At 42.8% G+C, this 27,803-nt stretch overlaps 1 protein-coding gene across 2 annotated transcripts in view; it reads right to left on the reverse strand.

Annotated features, from left to right (window-relative positions):
- PRDM6 (PR/SET domain 6) overlaps window positions 1-27,803 on the reverse strand; it is a 99,022-nt gene that overhangs the window by 2,636 nt on the left and 68,583 nt on the right. For both annotated transcript variants that reach the window (XM_037028802.1, XM_037028811.1), the window contains 3 exons: window positions 25,552-25,676; window positions 13,880-14,222; window positions 5,177-5,353 (listed from right to left, as the gene is read on the reverse strand). In XM_037028802.1, coding sequence (XP_036884697.1) covers window positions 5,177-5,353; window positions 13,880-14,222; window positions 25,552-25,676 — 645 coding nt within the window. The remainder of the gene's footprint in view (window positions 1-5,176; window positions 5,354-13,879; window positions 14,223-25,551; window positions 25,677-27,803) is intronic.

Consider the following 27,803-nt stretch of genomic DNA (forward strand, 5'->3'; position numbering starts at 1 on the left):
TTGCTGATTGTTTATTCGAAAACTGATTAGTTACTGGATTAGAGTGTCAAAATATACTACCTTTCATTGCTTGACAAACTTTCAAATTACTATATTCCTTTTTTTTTTATTTTGAAGCCCTGGAATCAATTTCAATGAAAGCAGAAGAGTTTGAATAATTATGAGGAAGGACAATCTACCTGGGTCGCATTTTTGCACTTCTAACCTGTGACTTAGAATGTAAAGAATTCAAAAGTGGGAAGTTCTGTGCTTCACTGAGGGCAACGTGCATGTGCATACGCAATATTTAAACATCCAGATTGAACAGAGACATTAAAAAGAGGGTTACATTGTTTCTCTAGTGTTTGCCCAAACACCTCCCAGCTATTTACTCGGGGAAACATTTGTTGTAATAGTTAGGAAATTACTATGTCAGACCTCACCATGGCATGAGATCATTACTGAAAACTCATCTCCAGTGCCATCTGCCCCCAAGTGCGAGTAAAAACACATGTAGAATGAGGCTGCTAGACACATCTCCGTGGTCCGGGAATTAGAAGAATACAATTTGTATTAATGAGGAAGGAAGGAGAGCTAGATATAAAAATACTTTTTAAATAAAGGAAGGACCTCAGGTTTATGTACACCATCTTTAATTTTAGAAAAATTTCCTTCACAAGTTATTTTCATAGCTTAATAACACTCATCAGAAAGACAGACTCAATGCAAATACCTAGATGCTAGCAGGTTGGGTCTGGATGTCAGCTGGTTTGGCATTTGACCCTGAACTACAGTCCCAGACAAAGGACTGCACATGGGCACCTCTAAGCCTGGACTTCATGCAGGGGAGCAGAATGAGGAGGAGAGAGAGATGCAGCTAATGAGAGGGGAGCAAAGAAATGCTCTCACACACAGGGTCCTCTTCATGGTGATGACGTCACAGCCTTGAAGGGAACATCGCAGGAACAGTGAAGTGGAAAGTCGGCAAAATATTTCAGCAAAGAGAAAGTCCCCAACTTTCTACCAGTATGGGTGTTTTAACTAGACTTGATTTCCTTTTAGACTTGAGATCATTCTTTACTTACTGTGATGGTTGACTGGATTATAGGACAGGGAGTTTAACAATTACCATCTGAAATTGACAGAGATGCAAAATAAGGTCAAGTTCTGTTACTTTCTGTACCTCTACAAGCTGTCAAAAACACTTGGATTGAACTACCCTGCATAGGGCTATGCACATAGGATGTGCTCCATGCATATTTCCTGATGTACGTTTTTAATTTGCTTTGATTTTGCCTAGATCTTATTACAGTTTAGGTGTCCTCTGGAATACCCTGTGATTTTGTCTTATACTGAGCCAAACTGTCTGATGGTGAAACGCAATGATGAGAACTCTCCCTGCCTCTAACAGGAGCAGAGAGCCTGTGGGGTGGCCAGCCTGCTCTCCCCGCGCACGGGAGCCAGGCACAAAGCAGCGCACGTGGGTCCTCCCAGGCAGAGCCCCCGCCCTAGAAATCTTGAAAGATTACATTTAGTAATAGAGGAGAGAGGATTTCTCATGGCAAAGAATAAGTTTTAGACTGCCAATTTCCTTCTGTATTCCCTTCTTTTCCTCCTTCCTTCGCTCCCTCCCTCCTTCCTTCCTTCTTTCTCTTAATAAAGTGCTTGGCCATTGCTGTTACATGAAATGACGTCCTGCTTTTGTTCTCCGTGACTTCCAGTCTCACAGCACAGCTGAAGGCCAAGACCTTAAATACGATCCCTGATGTGCATTTTTCCCACGTGCTCCTTTACCTTGGGAAAGCTAAGTCTACAGCCAAGTCAGTTACTGACAGACCTAGGATCTACCTAAAGCTTGGGGGTTGGAGCTATTCAGTGGGAATTCAGCCCATCAGACTGTAAGGCGAAGCCTGGAATGTAACTGATCTCTTAGTGCCAAATCTTCTCCAGCCTTCTCTGGATGGCAACAATCTTGATCTGCCTTGAAAAACCATGTCTCAGCAGAAGGTTTCAGGGGCTAGAAAGATGTGGCAGGCTCAGTCTCCTTTGGCCCATCAGAATTTGGGGACTGAACCATTTGGTGCATCTATCTGGAAGTGGCCCGAGGCTGACAGTTTAGGGTTGTACATCTTTTACAAGATTTTTTTCCTTCTTTGCGACATTGTTTAAGCCAATAGCCATTAGCTGAAGCAGTAAAGTTAACTGTTGTGGTGAAACCCATTTTACTGACTCATCTGCAACAAAAGTGTTTTTTGAATGTTTGTCTTATACTCTTGTAAAAGGATATCTTCATAATATTTACAAATGTCCATGGGCTGTAAATAAATCTATGAGCTATGGTTGGAAGATTCCCAAACTCCCTTGGGACAGTTCCATCCTGACCACTCTGTGTACACTGAAGGTTTGACTTTCTGTTTCCTAGAAGATGTTAAAACCTTGCACTTATAAAATAAGCATACACTCGGTTCTACCCCAGGAATACATACTTGGTAAGTTAAAAACAATCCCCTACAGCACGTGGATAGCCTTAGTAAAAGCAGACCCAGAAGGAACTACAATACACACATAGCATCTAGTCCAACCAGCTCCGGTTGTCTGTTCACTCTGTCCCCACACAAAATTAGGTTTTGGTCACAAAAGCATACTTGTAGAAAGGAGAAAGATAAAATTGCTGAAGCCCTTCAAAACAGCCATCCGATGAATTAAAAGTAAGTTAAAGTGGCAACTCTATTGGAAACGTGACAAAAACAGGGTGTTAAAGAAAAAAAATTGAGTGGAGTCAACAAGGTTACACATAAGTAACACCTTAACATTAACAGAAATCTATTTCCCATTTTGACCCTGAAACCTCTTCAATTAATTACTAAAATCTATTTACACAGCAACAAGGCGAAAATCAATTGGACCCCTGGCACTGGCTGGCTGGCTGCCCTTGGAATACTGTCAGTCCCGCGTCCCTGTTAGGAATCGCTCTTGCTCACACAACCCCAGGAAAGGTGCCACTGTCAGCGTCTACACCCAAGCAGTGGGGAGGCCAGAACCTGTGAACCCCCCTGAGAATCAGGCCGGAGGGCAAGGGCAGAGTGCACCTTCCAGGACACAAACACCTGCAACAGGGAAGTCTGAGGGTGTGCTAACCCATCTGGCTCTTAGGCCAGTATCTCAGAACCAGAGGTCTATCTCAGCCCCAGAGGTCACAGCTGGCTGGCATTAGCACGGGCTCAATTTTAGAACCCATCTGGTCCCTTTAGCCAGACATCTTTATGCAGTGAACAAGCTGCATGCATGTACCAAGACGAAAATGAAAACTACTTTTATTATTCATATCATAAATTAAATCACAATGAAAAACAGGAATAATGAATAAAGGTAACTGATTCACAGGAAGATGAGTGAAGAAGACAGCCTTTCATAAGCCCCCTGCTCTGCTGGCAGAACAGAGGTGGCAGGACCCAGACTAGCAGGACTCAGCTGACGCTGGCTGAGCCTGGCCTCTGCCTGAGCACCATGGGGGTCCAAAGGGAAAGACTTGGGTACTGAGAGTCTGGGAAGACTGGGCATATATTGAGCAAGGGCATTCATCTCCTACTGCCTGGATCACTTCCTTTCTTGCTTGCTCTTGTCCTATAGAAGGTAAGGCAAACAGTCCATGTATCTGTGCCCTTTTCATTTTCCTTCTGAACTAGGAAAAGCCAGTATAGTAAATGAGTAAAGAGAGATGTCAGAGGGCTGAACAGAAAAGAGTCCATTTCATGGACAGTAAAAACAGTTTTGAGACGGCCGTTCCACACACTACTTCACATATGCTGCCTGGGCTACCAGAATAGTCTCTTTTCTTTCTATGCCTGGGGAATTCCTACTTATGCTTCAAAACACACCTCAGAAACAAAATAAAACAAAACAGAAACAGACTCATAGACAAAGAGAACAAAGTGATGGCTGCCAGAGGGTGGGGGTGGGGGTGTTGGGGAGCTGGGTGAAAACGTGGAAGGATTAAGAAGTGCACACTGGTAGTTACATAGTAGTTGTGGGGATGTAAAGTATAGCATAGGGAATACGGTCAGTACCACTGCAATAACTATGTATGGTGCCAGGTGGGCACAAAAAATATGGAGGTGAAACACTTTGTAAAGGATGTGACTATCCAACCACTATGCTGTACACCTAAAACTAAAACAAAATAATACTGAATGTAAACTGTAATTGAAAAAAAATTAGAAAAAAAAACCCCACAGACAACATCTCCCCCAGAAGGCACAGATTACTCCACTTCTGTGATACTCTGAGACACTGCGCATACATGTCTTACTGTGTTTCACTTTTGCACCTTACACCCCAGGTGGTAATACTTGTTTATCAGTTGGGCTTCCCCATAAACTATGAGGCCTTCAAAGACTGGGGGGCCTAGTACAAAAGAAAGTGCGCAGTAAATATTTGCTGAATGAATGGACGCATACATAAACAAATGAATGAGTGAATGAGTGAGTGAATAGGCCATCCTGCACTATTCAGATGTCCAAACTTTTCATGACTGTGCTACGTCAAGAAACATTCTCTCTCCCTCAGCCAACGCCTTAGGAATTCAGTTCCACCTCTTTCGACATTCCCCGAATCTTCAACAGCTCAGACAAGCCCTATGTTTGTTTGGGTTTTATTTTTTCACCAACACGGTAATTCTGAGATCCAAAAGGCATATGGAAAAGTTGCAAGTTGGCTGCTATAACAGATTCAAACCTCTTTAATACATAGGAAACAGAAGGAAAACAGTTCACCAGAATCCTCCAGGGATCGAGTTCCTCAAGAGATGTCCTGAGCTGTGCCATCCTGCGGATGCTCATGGGCTTGCTGAGGGCCATAAGATGGTACTCTGAGACCGAGCTCCTAGCTCCAATTCTAGAAGCACAGATCCGTAGGAACTAGAAAGAATTTTAAATGACTTACTCCTACTTCTTCATTTTCCTGATGAGTCAACAGACCCAGAAAGATTGTCTCCTGTTCAAGGCGGAAGAGCTTGAGCAAGAATCACTGTATAGGTGTCCTGACCTCATCTTCCAAATGCCGCCCACTAAACAAGCAGGTCCTTTACAGCCTGGACATCGACCTTCCTAGCTAAGCTGGGTAGCACCGATCTGCCCCATCTGCGGGCTCACAGAAAAAGCTAGAAGGAAGATGGGGTGAACGGTTAGCCAGTACTTACTTGAAGGGCTTTTCTCCAGTGTGGGTTCGGATGTGGTTGTTGAGAGTGGTGGCCCCAGCAAAGGCACGGCCACAGTAGCCACACTTGAAAGGCCGGTCACTGGAGTGAGTGACCACGTGGTTCCTCAGTTCTGAAGGCTGGGAAAAGGACTGGGAGCAGTGACCACATTGGTAGGGTCTGAAACAAAGAAAGAGACTGCCTGGTCATTACCTGCTATGTTAGTCAGTGGACATCAGCATCGTGAGGCAAAGGTCACCGCTTTTGGTTGACATTTCTGTTTGGCACAGTACTCTGGCCACTGGGTTCCCATCACCTTAGTTGTTGCCACAGGAACAAAATTCACAGAACTGCTGACCCATTAACTCCCAAACAATTACTTTTTTTCTCGTATTAACTTTACCATTTTAAGAGCCCTTGCTTTCCTGTTTCTAAAGCCTCCACCAGGCAAATATTAATGTATTTGGGGGAGCATGGAGAGTACAGACTTGACTAACTGGGATGTTACAAGTCAATGGATAATGGACTCTCATAATTCCATAGCACTTTTACCTTTTCAAAGGGGCTTAAAATCACTTATGTAGTGTAATCTTTACAAAAATCCTCTGGGGCAGGCAAAACAGTCCTTATCATCTATGTCCTTTCAGAAAACTAAGGATAAACTTTCCTCACGGGAAATAAGCTCTTGATGCCAAGGGCAGGGGTGCTCAACCCACAGCCCACAGGCTGCATGTGGCCCAGGATGGCTATGAATGTGGCCCAACACAAAATCCTAAATTTACTTAAAACATTACGAGATTTTTGTTTTTGTTAGTGTTTGTGTGCTTAACGTGTGGCCCAAGACAACTCTTCTTCTTCCAGTGTGGCCCAGAGATGCCAAAAGCTTGGACACCCCTGCGCACCTGGATCTTCTTCTAGGCACCAGGTAAACACGCAGGGGGAGAGCACGCTGCGTGTGTGTTTCAGTGAACACCAAACTCTCTTGGGATCTGTCCATGGCACAGCCTTGACTTGCAGTTGTCTGATATCACACAGATAAGCACAGGTATGCCCCAGATTTACTTCTTTGTAAAATAAATCCTGACTTCTATTTACTCCCCACCACCGAATAATATGTATCCACTGGATAAACTGGGCCTTGTTCTTTTCAGCTCCCCCATTTAATCTGGCAGGAAGCAGTGACTTACAGCTGTGCAGACATGACGGGATGCCACTGTGCTTGAGAGGGTGACTGTGACGCAGAAACAAATGGAAGGAAGTTGGGACAGACACCTGATAACTAGCTAGATTATCGGAGAACATTCTTCTCATCTCATGAGAACTAAATCAATTTTTGGTTTTCATAAAATGGACTAAAACTCCACTTCCTCTAGAGAAGTTCTTCGGCTACTTATGCAGAGTCTGCTGTGTGATATGAAACCTGGGGACTTTTCCCTATTTGAAACTATTTCATATCATTCTTTGACGGGGCTCTAATTTGTTTATCAAAATTTTTGTTAGGAAAATTGAGAATCTGTCATGAGGGATATCAACAGCACTCACGAAGCCCTAGTTTGTGGCCCAGATGTTTCTGGCTGCATTTAGAAAGCCAATAGTGAAGGCAGACTTAATTGTTCACACTTTAACAAATACATAAGCTCCAATGACCAGAAACCAAAATGTAGGGCCAGGGGACAATGGTGACCGACTGTGTACAACAATTCAATTAAGTGCAAAACAAAGTGTGCCCTCTCATCTGTCAAGTGAAGTGCTTAATTGTGGCTACTTGCCTCACTGAACACAAATACTATTATTTTACCAGACTTCAGCACACTGAGCACTGATTGTAGAATTTTTTAGCTTGATTAATAGTCCAGGATTGATCAATAACTCAATACTATACAATTTTAATTACTTACATTTACAAATCTATTTAACTGTTCTCAAACAGGTTTCAAAGAAATATATAAGAGTCCTTGATAAGGAGTTTATCAATCTTGACAAATTGCACATGCATTTTATTAGTTATAAAATAATGCTTTGAAAGTCATTAAAATTATATATAGATGAAAGTGTCCTCCTGCCAAATTTGTTCTTTGTTGTGAATATTAACCTTAAAGAGTTTCTCAAGAAATCACTCTCTTAGGTGTGAATTTTTTTTAATGTTATGGGAAGATTATAAATAAAATAATACATTAATACATGCTATATCCACTGACAATAGATTTTTCTAATAGTGAAGGGACCATTAACATTTATTAGCCTCTGGTTATCTATTTTTAATACCTATCACAATAAACAATAAGCCACTAAATAAAACCAATTAATCTTTTCTTTTTTTTCTAACTCTGCTGTCAAAAGTTGGAGTGATTTATTTCCCATAGTCAGAAGTCCATCCATCCTTTTTATGCTAACAGTCACAAAGATTTACACACAGAAGAGCAGCAATGACCACAGAGAAGCTCAGGTTGAGTTCTTATATCAAAGTAATACCAGGGAAAAACAAATAGGATTCTAATACATCACCCTTACCCAGCACCAGCCTCAGAGGTGTTTGCTAGGCATCCAGTGACCTACGGCACAGCTTGGAAACACTGCAGAATTTAGCTTGAGTGAACAAAAAGGTCTGGGACAGGGGAAATAGGAGAGGTGAGTCCCACTTCAGCCTCTGATCCCACTCAGCTGAGGGACTTAGACAAGTCCCTCAGCTTCAACGAGTCTACTTTTTCACCTCTCGTCTCTCTGGTAAGGGGTTGGCCTGAACCAAATGCTCTGTTGCGTCCTGTTGTGCTCTCTTCCTGCTTTCAAATGTGTGCTGCCTGAGATCTGTCCAAGACACGGTCTTACAAGAAAGAGCACCAATAATATGATATATGATTTCCACCTTCCATCACGTGTGCTAGCCAGTCCCCTGTACATAGTAGGGCTTTCTATGGTTGTGTGTGTGTGTGTGTGAGAAAGATTTAAACTCGTTAGGTACACAGTTGTGAACCAGAGCATCAAGAAAACCTATTACCAAAATGTAGGACAAAATCTTATCATAGTTGATCTAAAAAAAAACAAGGTGGTTGTTCTTTCTTCTTAGATACCTTGAAGAATAAGATTTTAGACCATAAGGTTACATTCATCTTTACAGAAGCTCTCTTTATGTAGAATTTAGAACTAAAAGGTGTCTTTTGCTTGCCACTATAAAAACAGATTGTTTTTCTCAGCCTAGAAATTTATAGAAACTAGCCCTAAAAAAACACAGAATTTATACAGGGAGTAGACAAGATTCCTTCTTTTCCTGGATTGTCAATATTTCTTCAAAAACGAATAGAAGCAAATGATCAAAAAGCCATTTTAGCCCTGACCAGTACGGCTCAGTTGGTTGGGCATTGTCCTGCAAACAGAAGGTCTCTGGTTCGATCCCAGGTCAGGGCACATGCCTAAGGTGTGGGTTTGATCCCCAGGTGGGGCATGTACAACAGGCAATAAATTGATGTTTCTTTCTCTCTCTTTCTCCCTCCATTTCTCTAAAAATAAGTAAATAAAATCTTTTTTAAAAGTAATTTTAACATTGATTACATCCTAGAGTTTCATCTAAGGACACAGGAATGAATACATTCAAAACAGAATGAAATCCTCAAACCCGAGAGCAAGGCCTAGAAAACATCATCACTACTATGGAATCTCAAACACCACAACTTCTTTTGGGACCACTGGCCACGGGAGTTAAGACCCTGTATGCGTGTTCAGTTACCCTGACACCTCACCTCCCAGTTCAATGCTGGGGGGTTGTTGGGGACACAGGACTAATTGCCATTACTCCCTTCTTATTCTGATGACTACCATTCCCACTAATTTTTCAAAGCTCTAGCCAAAAGGTAAGATGATGTATTAAAATTCTGGATACCATCGAGTTGACCTCCAAAGTTCCATCTCCCGTTGGCCAGCCATACCAGAGGAAGCACAGGAGGACCGCCTGACATCGCCAAGTGCTGTGTTCAGCTTCCCTTCTTCCCTCCTCGAGCCAGTGAACAACTAAATGGGAATCTCCTTCCTAATGTACTTTGATTCTCCCCAGGCCGTCATACACTGACAGCACTTTATTATTCTCAAAACAAATCCAGGGAGTGTTCTCACGAAGGGATCGCATCTCACAATCAGAAAGAGCTCAAGGCTCTTTTACTACTTCCAATGCCTGGCAGTGTTGCCCAGGGGTGTAAATGTTCTACATCTTTGGTGTCCAATATGGCAGCCGCTTGCCACTTGAAATGTGGCTCGGGCTACTGAGAAACTAAAGTCCTTATTTTATTTAATTTTAAATAATTTTCATTTAAACAGCCTCATGTGGCTCACTTCCCACATAAATATTGGAAAATTACAAGCTGCTCCACAGTCAATAATGAAATAACTAAAACTTGGGTGAAAGACACAGCCTAGGTCAATTGACTTAGCACACATCCATGCTGTAAGGTTTTAAGCAGAAAGCAAGGAGACAATTTTGTACATCTCCTGGCAATTTCCGGGAGATGGAAATTGCTCCATCTGCCAAAGATGAGTCCAGTAAAGTATGCGATTAATTTACTCTGAGTCTGTATTTGGTTTGGTGTACACAGAGGGTAAGAATGAAACATTTAATAAAATTAACAAAATTAAGTGGGGTTTGGTTTAAAATATTATTAATACATCTCTACTTCTTCTCATGGCATGAAAGCCTCCAGGACAAAAGTTGATTAGCTAGGGCCACGTTCTCTCCTTCGGTCACCATTGGCTGTGTGGCATGAGGAATGACCCTGGTTCTACGTAAGGAGAAAAAGATTTCACAAACGCAGCAGAAGCGCAGAGCCAAAGGACCTGGAAAACATGGAATGCTGGGAAGAAGATAACCTTCACACTTGGGGGCGGGGGGGCACTGGAACACAGGAGCATTGACACATTCCAAAGAAACTATTATGGTGATGGATTATCTCCAGGCTCCTCCTGCCAAACAGCACCTTCCAGAATCATCTTCCCCTCTGGTACCAAGGCACCCATACACAAACAATGATACCCAACACACAAATGGGAGTGCACCCAGCAGGTTAAAGGCAAACTTTCCCCACATGGCAAAACCAACCAAAACAGAGAAAAGAAAAGGAAAAGGATGCAAGGTGAAGATAATAAGCATTATAAAGACACTTTCTGCAAAAAATAAAAGAGAATGAATTCCTTAGGAAATAATCCACTGTGATTGAAGGCTTTGCTTACCTTTTTTCTGGAGCCCCTCCTCCCCCCACCAATGGGACTGTTGAGAGTTTCAAAGCAGAAAAACAGAAGACAAAAGGAATTTCTAACTCCTGGTTCAAGCAATAGTGAGTCAAGCTGCCTTGGGTTAGTTAGGTCATAAACTTATGCAAACCCCCAAATGTTTAGGAAGCCCCTAAATAAAATCGTGGCTGAACTAGATTCCAACAGCTTCTTCCCTCTGAATTCGCTTAGGGGGGGGGAAAGTCAGATGACTGGGGAAAAGGAAGAAGAGATTTGGGGGTTTGTTTGTTTCATATTAACAGAACAAAGTCGAGAAATAGCAAATCTGTGGCTCTTTGAACCCTTGTGGTGTATTTTTATCTTTCACATTAACTCCTACCTTACTAGGTTGAGTGGAATTGTTTATCTGTGTTCATTGTAAATAATGTGCTAGTTTTTTAATAAACAAAGGTGATGCTGGCAACCCTGGATTTCCATGGATCTCTTTTCTTTATATCAAGACATAGATTTTTTTGATGGTCCCTCACATGAAAAAGCTCACAAATGTAGACACACACAGTCTCTTTGATGAAGGTTCAAATGTCTTAGGTTTCATGGCCAAATATTCAGTCTGTTGAGTGAAAAATCTTTTGGACCCAAGATTCAGGGGGCTGTTTCAAATTTGGATCTGTTTGAAACTCTAACCTGTTTACCTTCTGACTTTGTCTTCTGTGTCTCCCTTTCTCGCCTCTGGTTCTAGCAAGACTTTCCTACCAAAATAAAAGTGTTTGAGTTTTTCAAAATCAAAGGGAAATGGTTTCTGACTGTGAGTTCTAAGCTTTTTCACTGTATATGCCTGAATAGGCACACACTGCCAGAGACAGAAAGCCACATGACTTATGCTCCCTCACTAAAGAAAACACGTACATTCAGCAGTTGCGGTTCTTCACATGGACGAGAAGAGAAAAGGCTCCAGATTTCGCAACCATCACGCATAAATTTGATGTTCCATTTTAGTTTTGTCTTTTTCTCTTATTTAGCACCCATGTAGATAAGAATTATGGAGAGAATCTTTTACTTCCAAATTTGCTGGTGCAAAGAGAACATTCTAGCTTCTGGAACTGAAAAGAATTATTCCAGTCCTATACGCTAAAAGCAAACCATGTCTCTAGAATGAAATTAGTGGGTCAAAGTGACTGGGCATCTCCTATTTTCCCTTTGTCTCCAATAATATTCTCCAAAGTAATGGAGTAATTCAAGTATCTCCTTATCATTACTAAGAAACACTGTACTTTTTCACTTTGCCTAGAGAGGGACTAAATTTTTTGAAGTCTTAATTTTAACTTATTTAGGACGATGGTGACCACCTCTCATGTCCCCAATAAAGCACAGGAATGGGGGGAGCAGGAACCCACCCTTGACTGGTTGGACTCCCCTCTGACTGTCTACGCAGAAGTCAAGCACCCACCACTCCGCTCACCCGGAAAGGGAAGGCCTGGCCCCACCTCCTCAGACTTGCACATCTGAGGAGAAGCCCATCGGCGTCTAGCACAGGACAGGAGTCTCACACCACTAGATTTTTGCCAAGAACTCTACATGAGCTTGGAACAAGCATGGATCTAACAGAACCTGGTGCAAGTGTATCTTGTGCACACAAGTTTCCTCATTTGTCACATACTTCTCTGACAGTGTATATAGATGTGTTACAAGTTAGGACACTATTGTAATACACATATGGTTTTCTAAGTGTGACTGAGGTCAGTCTAATCAGTCTGTTTTGGTATCTTTCTCTTTACTGTGATGTATTTCCATTGCTCCGCGTGACATTCAGCGTGGAATTATATCAGACTAAGAGCTAAGCTTTGAAATCCAGAAACTTCCAACTACAAATGTACTTCCAACTTCCAATGTACTTCCAAAGTACATTTTTTTTTCATTTTACCTCACCTGTTCAGTTATTATGACAACAACAAGTCTGTGCAAATAACAAATCTATCCATTTGAATTCACCCAATTTAAAAAGTTTAAAATAACAGGATTTAGTGCATCCTGTTACTACTAAACTACTAAAATGTTTTGCAAACTTTGAATAAATATATCTTGTGGCTATATATATACTTGCAAGGAAGGAAAACTTTCAGGAAAAAAATCCTTTCTGTGTGAAGAAAATATCTTCAGAACTTCTGTGCCCCCTCTAAGGCCAGCAGTACTAATGTTCACTGTGGTGGGGTGGGGTGAGGGCTCTCCTATTGAAAGTAAAAGATTGTAAAGACACAGCTGCCTTAACAGTCCTAAAGCAAATGTTCACACATTCATTAGTTCGAGCAATGCTCCTCCAATGGCACAAATACACACATGTACACAGGTAAGTGTGCACACGGACCCTACAAGGGGTTATTATTATTTTAGGAAACATTCATCCACACCCTGACTACCACACCCTTACTCTCCCTCCTGGGTTTCCTGGCATACTATCATAGCCTACAGAGCTGGGGTGGGGGAGGGACATTATAAAGGCAAGGAGAACCAGGTGGCTTAAGCTAAATCGAGTGGCCAAATTAAGAAAATAATTCAGGTCTTGCCTCCTACTCTCTTTTCCTGCTTCAAGTATTTCCTGCTTTTATATTCAAAGTGCCTTTTCAATGCTATTCTTAGATATTTGGGGTTTAATCAAATTTTCATATGCTGTGGAGAAGAGATAAAACACAACCTTTTCTTTCTGAATTAATTTGATTTTTGTCTGTGGCGCTCCCAGCGATCAAGACTGTCCAATAAACTAGTTTTGATTCATAAATAATAGTTCCATTATATCTACTATGCCACTCGTCAGAGTACCTGAAATTTTAATTCACTTGTTCAGCTGAATTTCATCCTCAGTTCACGGCCATAAAATTCTTTATTGACAAACTTTCAAACCAACTTTGACTCTGAGGTATCTAGTCAACATTTTTCTTCTGTGTGGATATTAGTTTATTGAATAAGTGGCATCTGTTTTCCTCCACATCACTAGCAGAGTAGGTATTTCCTTTTGACAGCTTTGCAGGATTTATGGGTTTGCATGCTCTGAAGAAAAATAGTACTAAGCAAAAAATTCCAATTCATTACCTCTTAGTACTTAATTAAGTTCAGAGCACGGCACGCCGGAGGTGAACCCTGAAAGGACTGTGACAGCAGCAAAGCAAACAGCTATATTATCTTCGGAAGACAGAGAGGATTCTAATTATCCTGACCTCGTTTTCCCACCTATGATATGCACAACTATCCCTTCCACTTTGCTCCCCGTTAGGCTTGGGAAGAAAAGAACTGTTGGGACAGCAAGAGCAGATCCCTCTCCATAACCACTGTTCGTGCAGCCCTTCTAAACCATAAAGGCGTGACTCTGACCTTCCAGAAAGCAGACCCCTCTGATCACGGGGTGTGCTGCAGCGGGTGGCTGGAGGTGAGGGAACCTGTCGGGAAGGCAAGCAGTGGGTCTCACTAAGCAAACATACCGCGGGCAGGAAGAGTCGGGGTTACCTGTCGGGGTTCTGTGTGCACACGTGCATCTGTAACAGGATCCTCTGCGTGAAAGTCTTAAAGCACTGCCCGCATTTCCAAAGATGCCAGTCACTGAACTCCGAGTGCAGCTGGCTCGTGGAAGTCGGGCTCGCAAGGACTCGCTGGTTTTTCACGCTGATTTGGTTGTATCCCGATTCCATGGGCCCAGATTTATCCAGGAGAGAGAAGTTCCTGCTGCACGGAGTCTGTGGGAAAACGACGGAGCGCTGCTGAGTGGCTGGGGAGAGTTTGCTGCTCTTGCTGAAGGGCTGCAGGGCGTCCTGTCTACACATGGCTTCCATTACCGTGGAGGGGACATTTACTGGGAGAACAACAGAGTTTCAGAAGATCAGTTTTATTGGCCCTTAAAATAAACACAATAACATGCACATTAAAACACTTTCTTATAAATCGACATTTTGAAACTTTGTTTTCCTGGACTCAGAATTAACGTAATAGCAGACAATTTGATTTGAGGGGGAAGCACTGTTATTACAACTCACAACTACTACATACTCGGGATTGTTCATACTTGGTCTTGGCCCTCACAGAGTTTGCTTATGACCTGAGACATCGGGACTCTGTAAGGAGGATGCACCCTGCACCCTGGGTTTGGAGGGAGTTCAGGTGGGAGGCACGGCAAGAGAGAGGAAGAGAATACAGGGCTGCCCAGAGATGGAGGCCTTGGGCAGTGTAGGGAAGGTAGATTCAGGCCTCCCACCAGACCTTGCCAACACCGGACAGGTCTTCAAGAAAAACTGGCTGAAAAGATGAAGGAAACTAAAGAAGACATCTGGAGACAGAAGTCTGGCACTGTGGTGAGAGTGAGAGAGACAGGCCAGCCGAGCAGGGCCATGGGTTCTCAACACTGTGGGAATAAGGCAGGGGGTGGGGACGGCAAGACCTTGAAGGACCTTTAAAGTCCAAAGGAATAAATAAACAAAAGACTTCAGGCCTAGCGAATGGATGCAGACTATTTCTGAGAAGAAATAGCAAGAAAAAAAAATGAATGTTCAGGGAAGGCTTGAGTGAGGCATGATTTAGACAGGGTGCCATGGATAAAGTCAGAATGGGAGGCAATGAGCTAAGGTGCTCAGAACTTGGACTTTGCCATCAAAAAGACCTAGGTTCAAATCCCGACTTTGCCTTTTTTTTTTTAAGATATTTATTTATTTATTTGTTTATTTATCTTTAGAGGGGAAGGAGAGAGGGAGAGAAACATCAATGTATGGTTGCCTCTTGTGCGTCCCCTGCTGGTAGTTGGCCTGCAAGGAACCGACCTGCAACCCAGGCATGTGCCCTGACTGGGAATCAAACTGCGATCGTCTGGTTCGCAGGCCTGCGCTCAATCCACTGAGCTACGCCAGCCAGGGCTCCGACTTTGCCTTTTATTAACCAGATGATCTTAGGCAAGAGAGTTAGTCTCTCTGTGCCTTACTTTCCCCATCTGTAAAATGAAGGCAGGGGTAGTAATGATCCTAAAAGTAATAACTGCATGGTGTTTTGGTTGCAGTGGCCTAGATTTTAACTCCACTGTTTACAAGCTGTGTAACTATGGGCAAGTACAGAACGTTGACATCTACTTTTAGTCCTCAGTAAAATGTAAAACAGTCACCCAAAAGGTTGAGTGAGACAATACTAGGTAACATTTAGTAAATGTCATGATGACAACTCAATAAATGTTGAGCTCTGTGAGCCCTGGCTTCCTAAACTCCCTTTTATGAGGTTCAAATGAGATGATGAAAACAGTCGTCACAGGGCCTACCATTCCCAAGGGCCAAATCTTACTGATCAAGAAGGAAAAGAGATTAGAATGAAGATGAGCATAAACTGGCGTAGTGGCGGGGGAGGGAGGGAAAAACCAGAGGACACATTCTGAGGAGGAAAACCAAATATACTTGAAATTTGTTTTTCTTTTTTTACATTGTTATTATGTTAATAATACATGTATTCACTGAGCAACCCACAGGTTCAGAAGTGATTAGAACCTAATGTGCTTAAAACTATTATTCTCATTTTTATAGTACCTACTGTGTTGACAAATATGTTCATTGGTTATATCAGGGGTCAAAAAGATTATAAAGACCTTAGGATGGTCAAAAGAAGAAAATTAGAGACCAAAAAATTAAAAAGCATTGATTGGCAAAGAGATTTGTGACGGGTGGGAGGTAACCCATGGCTGTTGCTAGTTCAAGGGCACATGGAGGGAAACACATGGACTGCGGGCTCTTATCCTTTCGGCTACGGACAGCTGCTGAGGTTCCTACACAGCATGGAAACCCAACACGGTCAACTAGAAGAGAGAACAGCAGAGGTCCATGACTGCAAAGAAGCTCTGTCCCGAGTGGACAAGGAGATACCAAGCATGGGGACATAGCGGGGGTGATGTGCTGCCACTAAGGCCTCTTCAACTCAGAGCACCCTGTCAATCACATGTAACCAAGCAAACCCAACAAAAGAAATAGCTCAGTCTATAAGACTCTGTTGGCATGTTCCACCCCATCCTGAGAAGAAAAAATAAATCAAGAGACTCAGGCCTGGAAGGAACCTTGAGTTTTCCTGTTGGTAGTTCTTGACCCTGACTGTACCTGAGACTCATAAGACAGATTTTTTAGAAATGAAATCAGGCCCTGACCAGGTGGCTCATTTGGTTGGAGCTTCGTCCCATGCACCAAAAGTCGCAGTTCAATTCCGGGTCAGGGCACATACCCGGGTTGTGGGTTCAATCCACAGTCAGGGTGTGAAAGGGAGGCAACCAATCGATATTTCTCTCACATTGATGTTTCTTACTCTCTCTCCCCCTCCTTCCTCTGTCTCTCTAAAATAAATGAATATGTTCTCAGGTGAGGATTAGAAAATGTAATCACTTGGTAGATTCTAGGCATCTTCATTTCTTTAAAGTTCCCCAAGTGCTTCTAATGTATAATTGGAGTTAAGTATCAGTGACATAATCCTACTCTCTCTTATTATTATAAATAAAAACAGCTTAAGCCTAAGAAGGTTCAGTTACTTGCCAAGGGTCCCACATTCAGTGAAGGGCACACACGGCTGAAGCAGAAGCTTTAGCTTCCTGACTCCCAGAGGATCTTTCCTGACCACACTCACGCATTGTCTCAGCTCACCAGGTGTATTTCGAACAGGAAAAGGACATTTTACAATTAGTACATCTCACATGAGCATATATAGCTCACATGAACATATGTTATATACATATAAATACATATATACTTATACACATACATACATACAGGTTTATGTACATATAGGTATGAATTTTTACATATAAACATTTATGTATAATTTTAATTTCTAGAAAGAAGTATAGAATGAAGATGAAATTTGTCCACACATTATAGACTTTCAAAAAAATCTTTGGTTGCACACGGACTGTTTGTTTATTGAAAGATAAGGAAAATGTCTTAATATATTTGGGCACTTTTTAATAAAAAATAAAAACCATAGGATTGTCAGAGATCAGGGTGGAACTCATCTTGTTTAGCCTGTTCATAACTAATCCGGAACAGACAAAGCACAGAGAAACCCACAAAGCGGAAGTTTTCAGGCAACACTAAGCTCATGCAGACGGGGAAATGCCGCACTCGCAGGAAGGCAGGCACGGGGAAGACTGTGGGATGAAGATGCCATCAACATGCACAAGGGCAGGAAATCCGGCCAGAGGCTCCGCTGTGGGGAAGAAGGTTAGGATGCTTCTCGGGGGCAATAATACTCTAAGTGTCGATTATAAATTCTAGCATCTCACTTATGCTCCTGGAAAGTGACCTACTAAGTTAACTTTCAAAAATTGTTATGGCCACGAAACGTTTATATTAAGGAATTTGTGGGCCAACGGATTTTTGTTAGGTTTAATGATCAATGTCAAAATGGTAATAAAGAAAAACTGAGGCCAGTTCTTACAATAATCGAGGATATACGGGATCTGAGTTAGTGGTAGTAACAGTCGTATTCAGGCAGTAAGAGTTGGAATGGTTGGAATGAAATTATTTTCCATCTTATTACTTCTTCTCTGGGACACCCCAATAGTAATGTAATTTTTTTTTATGATACAGGTAGCAATGCCTGCACTCTGTATTCCACTCTGGCATGATCCTTTATTGTAGTTATGAATAAATCCAATCCTACTGAATAAAACGAGCATATAATTTACAGAGAAGAAAAAGTATGGGGGCAAATAAGTAACTTTTTTGCTCTCTAAACTGTCCTGAGAGCTCCAGCACACCTCCATGGAACTCCAGAGGTCTACAAAGTGTAATTTTTTAAAGCAGGACCTAAAGAACGCAGAAGATTATTCTTTCTAAATACCAGCCTGATTTATGACAATAATCAAAAGCATTAAAAAATGCAGGGAATTATCATAAAGAAAATAGGAGATGAATTCAGAAAATGCTCTCTCACCCCAGATCAAGACAGTGCAGATAACTCAAAGGCCCAGAGATGAAGAACCGAAATGATGGAAAAGATGAAGTGGTATCTACCTGAAGACATACCGAGCTAGTAAAATCTCTTCAGTCTACAGAACAAAGATTAAGGGAAGAGGGCAAACTCTTAAAGCCCTAGAAGATATAGTAAGGATGAACACACACTCATCAAATCTGGGACAATTAAAACACGGAGAGGCAAATTCAGGATCTATAAAGCAGAGTTCTGCGTTACGCCCCTGTCCGTTCATTCCACCCACAAGTAGTTTCTGAGCACCCCGTGCACGCCTGCCGCTGTGTGCGGTGCTGCAGCCACGGAGGGAGCAAGGGAGCCACAGCCCCTGTCCTCGGGCCACTTCAAATCCATGAGAGAGACGGACAGTCAACAACGGTTTTTACAAATCAATATTTACTCAGTTTCATCAACTCTAAAATTCCATTAAGGGCAAGTCGTATCATTAAATGTAAGCCACCATTCTTTGTAAGATATCTTCCAGGCTCAGAAAGTGTAACATGTAGAAAATCCATAAATTTTAGATTGACGATGCAACAGCTGATACAAGTGTGCAAATGTGCCACAAGAGAGAAGGGGTGCCAGGGAAACACGTATCCAGGATGGCTAAACGGGGGTGTGAGGGATGGCTTCCCTCAGGCAGTGGCCTTGACTGTGAGTCCTGAAGGGTACCCAGGGCAGACAGGGGTGTGAAAAGCGGAAAGGGCAATGCAAGGAGAGGAAACACTGGCAACTATGCCGTAGAGTCTGTGTGTCACGCTCAGGTGAGAAGGCACTCAGAGCTCTGAAGAAACTGAGAATGTTTCTGTGGTCAGAGAAAGAAGGGGAGAGGGGCTGCGGCTGGGGATGGAAAAAGAAGGCAGCGCCATCGCCAATGCCTGTGGGAGCTAGGCAGGCAGCAGAAACAAGGGATGGAGACAAGTCCATGAAATAGGGGATGTTGGGGTCTGCAGCAAACCGAACAGGGCACAGCCAGTTGAATGATGTTTGGTTCCAATATTGTCAAACATTATGTGAGCCTTGCAAAATATTCCTGAAGACTGTATGTGGCCCAAAGGCTATCATATTAAACAACCAGAGATTATGAGAGTAATTGCGAGCCAGAAAAAGAATTTACATTGAGGTGTGAGGAGAGTCAGATTAAGGTTTTAAATGTAGCATCACTCTATACATTGTTAAGTGAAAAAGTAGGTGCAAAACAATGCATGTAGTATGCTGCTATTTGTATAAAATGGGGAGGAGACCAAGTGAGAGCCAGAGAAAGGATGGGAGAATATGATTGGTGATTAAAGGGGCAAAAAATATTGCTAAAGGACTTCTAAGAATCTGTAAGATGAGTACCTCTTGAAAGGAAAATTATGTAAGTCCATAGTCCTTTCTGGGCTTTGATCTATGGAACCAAACTATCTATTAACAAAACGAGTGAGTAAGCTGAAACAACAAAGTGAGCAAATCAATGAAATTTCTCTTGGCTGCTGTGACACTAAAGGAGAAAAAAATGTGCCACTCAGGAGGCTACTGCAGCGGTCCAGGCCGAAGCTTGTGGCAATGCTGACAAGGCTTGTAGCAGCAGCAGTGGGAAAAAAACGCATTTAAGAATATACATCCAGTAGGACTTGATCACCGATTGAATAGAAGGCTGGCAAAAGGCAAGGTGTCACGGTTTCTAGAAGCCATTTGGTGAGAGTTACTGAACTGGTGGAGAGGCTGGTGGTGGGAGTGTGCAGAATGGTTTCAGTTTTACACGTTTGCGATGCCTGTGAGACATGCGAGCGAAGATGTGTAGACAGACAGATAGGAGCCCGGGGTTCAGTGGAGAGGTCTGGACTGGAACTGTAAGCCGGAGAGGGCCCCTTTTAAGTCAGGTTCCCTGGGAAGCCAACTCTGAAATGGAGATTAGGAGTTTTGCGTGTAGGAGGGTTTGCTGGGGTCCTCCTGAATCAACGCATTAGCAGCGCGTGATCTTCTGCGGGAGTACCGCACAGATCCAGAGACGCCCCAGTGGGTGATTTCTCCTTTGCTTCTTCTAGGATCTTAAAGGTTTCTCCACTTCTGCACCAATTTTTTTATTAGTTCCCTGGCCCAGGGTTTCCATACCTGGTAGGCAGAACAACATCAAGCCCACACCATTCCACAGAGAAGGCTGCTTTATAGAGTGAAACATTCTGTTTTCACCCAATGGCTCAAGCAGGACGGTTCCTTCTTGAGGTTAGCATTGTCCTAGTCCTCATTCACAGACAACATGTAACTCCAGTTCCTGGATTCATGTGAGGAGTCCATTCCCAGCGTCCCCCTGCACACAGGGGCCTGGAACCCTGACTGATGCCACTGCCTTGACCCTCAGCCTCACAGCCTAGGCCCAGCTCAGACTCACTGCTACGGCCATTGCACCTGGCTTGGCACGGTGTGATGCACTGTAGTTGTGGGCTTACGTGCCTTCTCCTAGGCCGAGTTCCTCGAGGACAGGGCCTGTGTGTCTGTACCCCACTGCAATGCTTCCCGGAGAGCCCTGCACACAGAAGTTCTTGTTGGAATATGTTATAATCTCCTCGACGTTCATGGATATAAATCTCAAGTAGGGCCTTCTTCACCCCTGGGCTGAGTTTTTCATTACTGAATGGATAACGAGGGTGAAGAGCCCTACACAGAGGTGCCCCTTTGTCCTTTCTGCTCTTTAAAACCAAAAGAACGAGACAGGCCTCCCGGAGGCAGAGGTCACTCTCAGGCAGCAACTCCTGCGCGGACCTCAAGTTTCACATTCTGCTACCTCAGCTTCACAGGCCAAGGCAGAACACACAGCAGGAGGACTTGTTTGACATTTACTCCCAGGTTTTTAAAAAAGATTTCCTCTGAAAGGCATATGAATACACCATAGTCTTTACACTCTGCAGGAGCTAATCCCCCCCTGCAGCTTTGGGGAGCCTGCTCCTTCTTGGGGATGCAATCTGTTGACAAGGGGAACCTTCTGGCCCTTCTGAAAGGCCCACAGTGGATGGAGTGGCTCCCTCTTTGGAGCTCTATTGCATGTAAAATGATGGCCTTTTAAAAGAAAATAGGAATTCAGGAATTGGTTCCAGAACCCAAATGCCTGTGTGAAACGCTGCCTCCTCTTCGAGGCCAGGCAGCTTCCAGTGGCTTGTCCGGGCAGGGCAAGGGCAGGCAGGGCAGGCAGAGCGTGGGCCCTGAGGCTCCATGGCCACTGCCGGAGGCAGGTGGTCACTGGAGCCTGAACCTACTGCACACACTCAGTAGGAAACGTGTGCTTTTGATGTTGAAAGAACCATGGGAAGAAAATGATATTTTTATAAGGGAAAGTGTTTAATAAGTAAAATCATTCACTAAGTAAAATATTCACTAAGTAAAATCATGTTTTCCTTTAACGTCTTTGGCCAAGTATCAATTTCATCAGCAAAGAAAAATCTGGCTGAAATCCCCCAATATTCAATGGCAATAAGATTCTCAAGACTTATGCAGTGAGCATTTATTCATTGTTTACTGTGTGCACTGAACTACATGGAGGCTCTGTAGAGGCATTCTGTCCAGTAAATCTTTGATCTCAAGAAGCGTTTTTTTAAGGTTCCTAATTTATTTTGCGGCTAGCTCAGGAGGATAAAAAATGTCTTAGAATTGCTAATCCAGTGGAGATGATTTAAATTACTCAGGCCTGTGGAAGGTTTTCTGTTAAATTATCTGTCCATGCCCTTTCACACATTTGTGCTTTTAAATCATACAGAGTATTTTCTCAGTACAAAATAAGGGATCCTCATTAGGAGCATCCCCAGGTCTCTCAGCGAATCACATGGAATGAGAATCCATCTTAGAGTCAGAGTCAAAGTCATATATCTATCTCCCCCACACTATCTGATGAAGCTTTCTGCTGGTTTCTTGGGTGGCCAGTCACATGACAGATATATGACTTTGAGACAGGAACTGAAATAAAATTCCTATAATACCCTTAGAGGGAAGGCGGATTGTCACTGTTGAGCATTTTAGTCAGTAACTTAATTATTTTAAACTTCCCTCCACCCTCAGAAGTCTGAACTCAACCCCAAAGTGCTGCTTAGTTTACCTACTGAATCCACAATACTTCAAGACGCTGTGGCTTTGTGAATTTTCTTCCAAGGATTTCAGGTGCTAAGTGATATAACATATACCCTGGTAGAGTTCATTCAATACTCTAATCAGCTGCACTTCATGTGGGTTGGACTCTAGGAGCGGGACTGAAAAGCAAAGCATACAGTGTATCCAGAAAGTGCACTTTCTGATGGCATTCTGGCCTTGAACTTGAAGACCAGATAGTCCACCCTTAGACATCTATTTTCTTTCTTTCTTTTTATCTGTTAAAGATTTTTTATTTATTTATCTTTAGAGGGGAAGGGAAGGAGAGAGGGAGAGAAATATCAATGTATGGTTGCTCTCGTGAGTTCCCTGGTGGGAACTGGCCTGCAACCCAGGCATGTGCCCTGACTGGGAATCCAACTGTGATCCTTTGATTCGCAGGCCCACACGCAATCCACTGAACTACACCAGCCAGGGCAGACATCTATTTTCAGGGGGCTGTGAACAGCACACAGGAATCCCCCAGCCCAACCCTTACATCCCTGTCACCCTGTAACAATTCCATGAAGCAGAATGTTACAGTCGTGGGACTTCCACCCCAAAGATCCACGTCAATGGTGAGAGCTGCATTCCCTGAGCTGTCATTTCATGGCAGTTTCCCTTTCTGACTCGTAACTCAGTAAACGGCCATTCCATCCTTCCTGTTGCTCAGACGAAAGCTGTGGAGATGTCTTTGACTCCTTTCCCTGTCACTCAGCATCCAGTGTGGCAGTGAGTGCTGTTGACTTTAGTTAGAAAATATATCCAGAATCCAACCACTTCTCACCACCTCTACCACATCTATGCTGGTCCAAACTATCATCATCTCTCTTCTGGATTCCTGCAAGAGCCTCTACTTGGATTCCCTGCTCCACCTTCACCCCTAAGTGTCTCTGCTCAGGAGCCAGAGCCTTCCTGCCACCACTTTAGCCAGATCATATCACTCTTCTGCTCAAAACTCAGCACTAGCCCCCTTTCACACAGCCCTCCCAGAGTAAAAGACAGGGTCCTGACAGCGGCCTCCCCACCCCAATATCTAGGTTCACGTCTTCCCATCTCACCCACTCCCAAACACCTGTGCCAGCCTCTGGGATGCCTTTGCAGAGCCTGGAACATTCCTTTCTCAGGGCCTTTGCACTTCCTCGCAGCCTGACTGGACGCTCTTCTCCCAAACAACTTTCACTTCTTTACGTCTTATCCCAAAGGTCACATATCTAGTAGCAACTACCCTGATCACTCTCCAAAACTGCGATTCCCAACTCCTGGCATGCCTCTTCTTTTCTCTGTTTTGTTATCTCTACCACACTTACCACCACCTGACAACTATTTATTTACTCATGTATTTGTTGATAATCTGTCTCCCTCCACAGGAAGGTAAGTGCCATGAAGCAAAAACTCTTGTCTAGTTTGTTCTCAGCTGTATTTGCAGCATCTAACAAAAACATTGGCACATAGTAGGTGTTCAATATATATCTAAGCGAGGAATAAATGAGTGAGTGAATGAATGGCTTGTTGGACTATGTGCTATGTACTTTATAACCCTAGGTTTTACTACGTTTATTCCCTGATAATCCTCAGCCCACACACCATAATAACATCTTCAGAGTTTGTAGCAGCTTTTATTCAAAGACCTTCAGCATCCTTTTGGATCAAGCTCTGTATTTCAGAAAGTGAGCTTATGTCAAGGTTCTATGGGCAGACAGCCCCATGTCAGCAGATTGGGGGGGGGGAGGGGCACGCTGATAGTGTGATGCTTTTCCATCTGTGGGCCTAGAGCTCGTTTTAGGGAAGCTGGGGCATGGAGCCACTCTGGGAAGAGAGAGCACACTGGCCTCCCTGTCCACATCCACCTCCAACACCAGCTGCACACTCATGTCCAACACCGAGAGTTTCTCCTTCACAAACAGACACTCCCTCAAACAGGAGTATCGCCGCAGGAAAGAAACTTTCCAATGGAAACTGGGGAAGTCAGAGGAATGTGCAATATGTCCAAAGATTTGTGTTTTGACTTGAGATTGGTTTGGGGTTAAAGTAGAAAAGGAAAGTTGATAGTAATACGTCTTTTGAGGATTCTATTTTTCACAAAGAAAATAAAAGCAATGTGAAAATAAATACCTGATCATCAGCATGTTGTTTAGTAGTAATATGAACATTTTTATTGGAGTTTGTGTGGGTGAGAAAGTTAAGTAGAGAGGGCTAAAGTAACGTAAAACATTTTTTTTTTTTCAAAATAAGGTTCCTTAAATAGATCTGTTCCCTCGGCTTACTTTTCTGTCACATAATCCCAAATGATCAGTTCACATATTAGTCAACTTGGTGACAGGAAAAAACAGCACCATTGAAACCAGTGTCTCTCACATCAGAATTACCTAATTCTCTTCCAAATACTGAAAATCACCTAAAAATACTCTCCAAAGAACGGATAGAACAAAAGCATAAAGTTTAAGTAAACACTGATGCAAGTCAGCATTTGCCTAGATGTTAGATTATTTTTTAGAAGACACTAGCTGCCATGGTAAGAGAGATAGGTTAAAATTACAGGGTTCATTTAGGCTAAGAAATTTAGAGAGACACAAGTTCCTCAGGGACATGTCTACCATTTGTACTTGTGACAGTGTCTACTTGAAAGGAAGCACGCCCTGTGGCCTGGAGGGGTTCCTCCCCATGAAAGGGCACTGTTTTCTCAGCCTCTCACTTCTGCATGTGGTAGTACGACTGCCGTGGAACTACCCAGCCCTTCAGAGCAGAAGTTGCATCTTACGCTGCCCTGGCATCCTTGTAAGGTGGCAAGCATGGAACCAGACAGGCAACAGGCACTCGGTAAACACCAGCTGCCTTACCACTGCTGCTGGAGGGTATTTGAAACTCTGATAGAGGTTTTGGCACTGTAAATAGGAGAGGAAAGATTGTCCTGTACAAGTCAAGATGCCCTGTGCAAGAGTAAAGGACATACAGGGAAAAGAAAATGATGGGACAGACTTGAGCACATTTCTGTTATATGGCAGAGTGAACGCATTTCAGGAGTCTCAAACAACATGCTTTAAAAAGTTAGCTTTAAAATAGGGCTTTTGAGATGTAAATGCAGAGCTAAAATAAATTCTTACAGTTTTCATCCTGGGCAATGCATTGTAAGGGGATCCCAAAGAAAGACGTATAGCTGTCATTGTACCACACCAGGAGCTCGGTGCCCCTGGGAATATCTATACAGGCTCGGTAGAATATATTCGACCTATTCAAAACAAAAGAAAACCCAGCTTAGTAATATGTAGGACTCACGTGCCCCCATTCACATTTTTATTGCCCCCCAAAAGTTCTGCCCCGCTCTGCCTGAACAGTTTCTGTTTGTAATAAAATCAACGCCCACCTTATCGTTCCCAGAAACCAATTAGAGCCTGTGACCCAGCAGGACATAGAGTTCACAGTTTATTTCCATAGTGTCCCTTCCTAGCGTGTCTCGGCTGCAGAGACAGGTATTTGGCCCAGGAGACAGCAGAAAGCAAGAATCCATTAAAAAAAAAATCCTACCTCACACCAATGAGAAAATTCTCCCTCTTGGCAAACTGCAGACATTAAGGCCTCATCCTTGTATATAAATTAATACTATTGATTTCTTATTTGAAGGAAAAGCATTATGTACCTTCTTGCAACTTTGCATTAGGAGTTCTCAAATTTGTAATAAAATTAAAGAGCTCTGTGATATAAGTATTGAGAAAAATAAAAATCTTCCCCATTGTCTTCCTTCCAAAGTTCGGTACAGGAGAAGGGAAAACCCCTCATGTGAACCGGATGGCAATTCGATAAACATAAGAGGAGCACTTTACTCTGGTTAAAAGATTACACTCTGCAATGACAGAGTGAAATAAGCCTTCTTTAATAACAGCTTTGACACTGTAAATAAAATTCTACAGATTAAAAAAAATGAGACCTCAACTGGTTTTCTCAATGAAGAATTGCTACAAATATTAGCCTCAAGTTCAAGATAAAAGTGTTTGGGGTTGGTGGGCCTTAAATTTCGCCTTTCTGTAAGGAACCGGCTGTAGCAAGGCAATTTGTTCCTCGTACAACACTGCAGACAGGAGGCGAATCCTTCACCACATTTTTCATGGCAGTGAGATATGCACTTGTCAACATATTCTGTCACCACAAAGTGGCTCTTGGCAATAGGATCATAAAGATCAATAAAAAAGTGCAGATTCTCAATATTTTACTTGCAGCTGCAAAAATTCCATTTATCTTGTTATTTTCCTTACTTGCTGCCATTCTGTCTCACGAGGGCACTGCTAGCTAAGCAGAATGTTTTTTCCCAACATTCTATGAATATCTGACAAAAACTCCAGCCAGTTGTCCGGACCTCACTACCCTTCCTCCCTCTGCATCCCTGAGAGCTGTGCATTTTATTAATTCTTTCCACTGCTACGTAAAAAAAAAAAAAAATCAAAATTGGAGTTGAGCTATAAATCACTGGCATCTCCTAACTTGAGAAAAATTGAGTCTACTTTGTACTTCACCCTTGTAACATTTCATCTCTCGGTTTGGCTTCCCTTAATATAAACACAGCGCCCGGCAAATGAATGTGCTAAAACCAAATGACACACTTTGCCGCTGAAAGAGCAGAACTGTTTTCAAGCAATGGGTGGTCTTCTGAGGCACCGAGTAGGCCGAAAGGGGAAAAAAAAGTGTAAGCGTACACCGTTCCTTACAAGCGGGCAGAGCTTCCAAAACTCGCAGAAATCTCTGCATGTTGAAGCACATCAAAGGGATTTTTCCCTTTTCAGATAATATTTCCTTTGCTGACATGTATTTAGTATTGTGGTTGGATGACTCATAAAGATAGCTTCATGGCGTCCCAACACAGTTGAAGCAGAACACATGCCAACAAACATTATTGTCAGCCTCAAAATAAAAACAAAACGTTCAGCTAAGGGTCAATCAATCAAGGGTGCTTTGAAGAAAATTCCATTTAGATATTACAAATCATAACAGAATGAATCTAAACCAGCTGACTTTTTGCGAAGAGGACATTCATGTACAATAAAAATTAGGCTGGCTCTTCAGGGTCCAACTTTTCTATTTTCTTACTCTTGGACGCAGTCGCTGGTGATGGATGCCAGTTTTTTAAATTGTGTTTTTGTAGTTCATTTTATAAAGATCTGAACTAATCGAAAACAGATCGGCAGAGGGAACTTGAAGTTTAAGCGCCATCATGAAAGGAGAGCTATAAAATTCACTTAATATTGACAGATAGGTAAGGACCTACTCATGCCCACCTTCCTCTCAGGGGTTTCTCGTCTGCCTGGATTCAGACTTGGCTTCACGAGCTCCTTGGGCGCTTGTTCCAGAACCAGCCCAACTGTCT

This window comes from Sturnira hondurensis, unplaced genomic scaffold (genome assembly GCF_014824575.4).
Source record: "Sturnira hondurensis isolate 20B ecotype Veracruz unplaced genomic scaffold, ASM1482457v3 Scaffold0001509, whole genome shotgun sequence".
NCBI classification, from domain to species: domain Eukaryota; kingdom Metazoa; phylum Chordata; class Mammalia; order Chiroptera; family Phyllostomidae; genus Sturnira; species Sturnira hondurensis.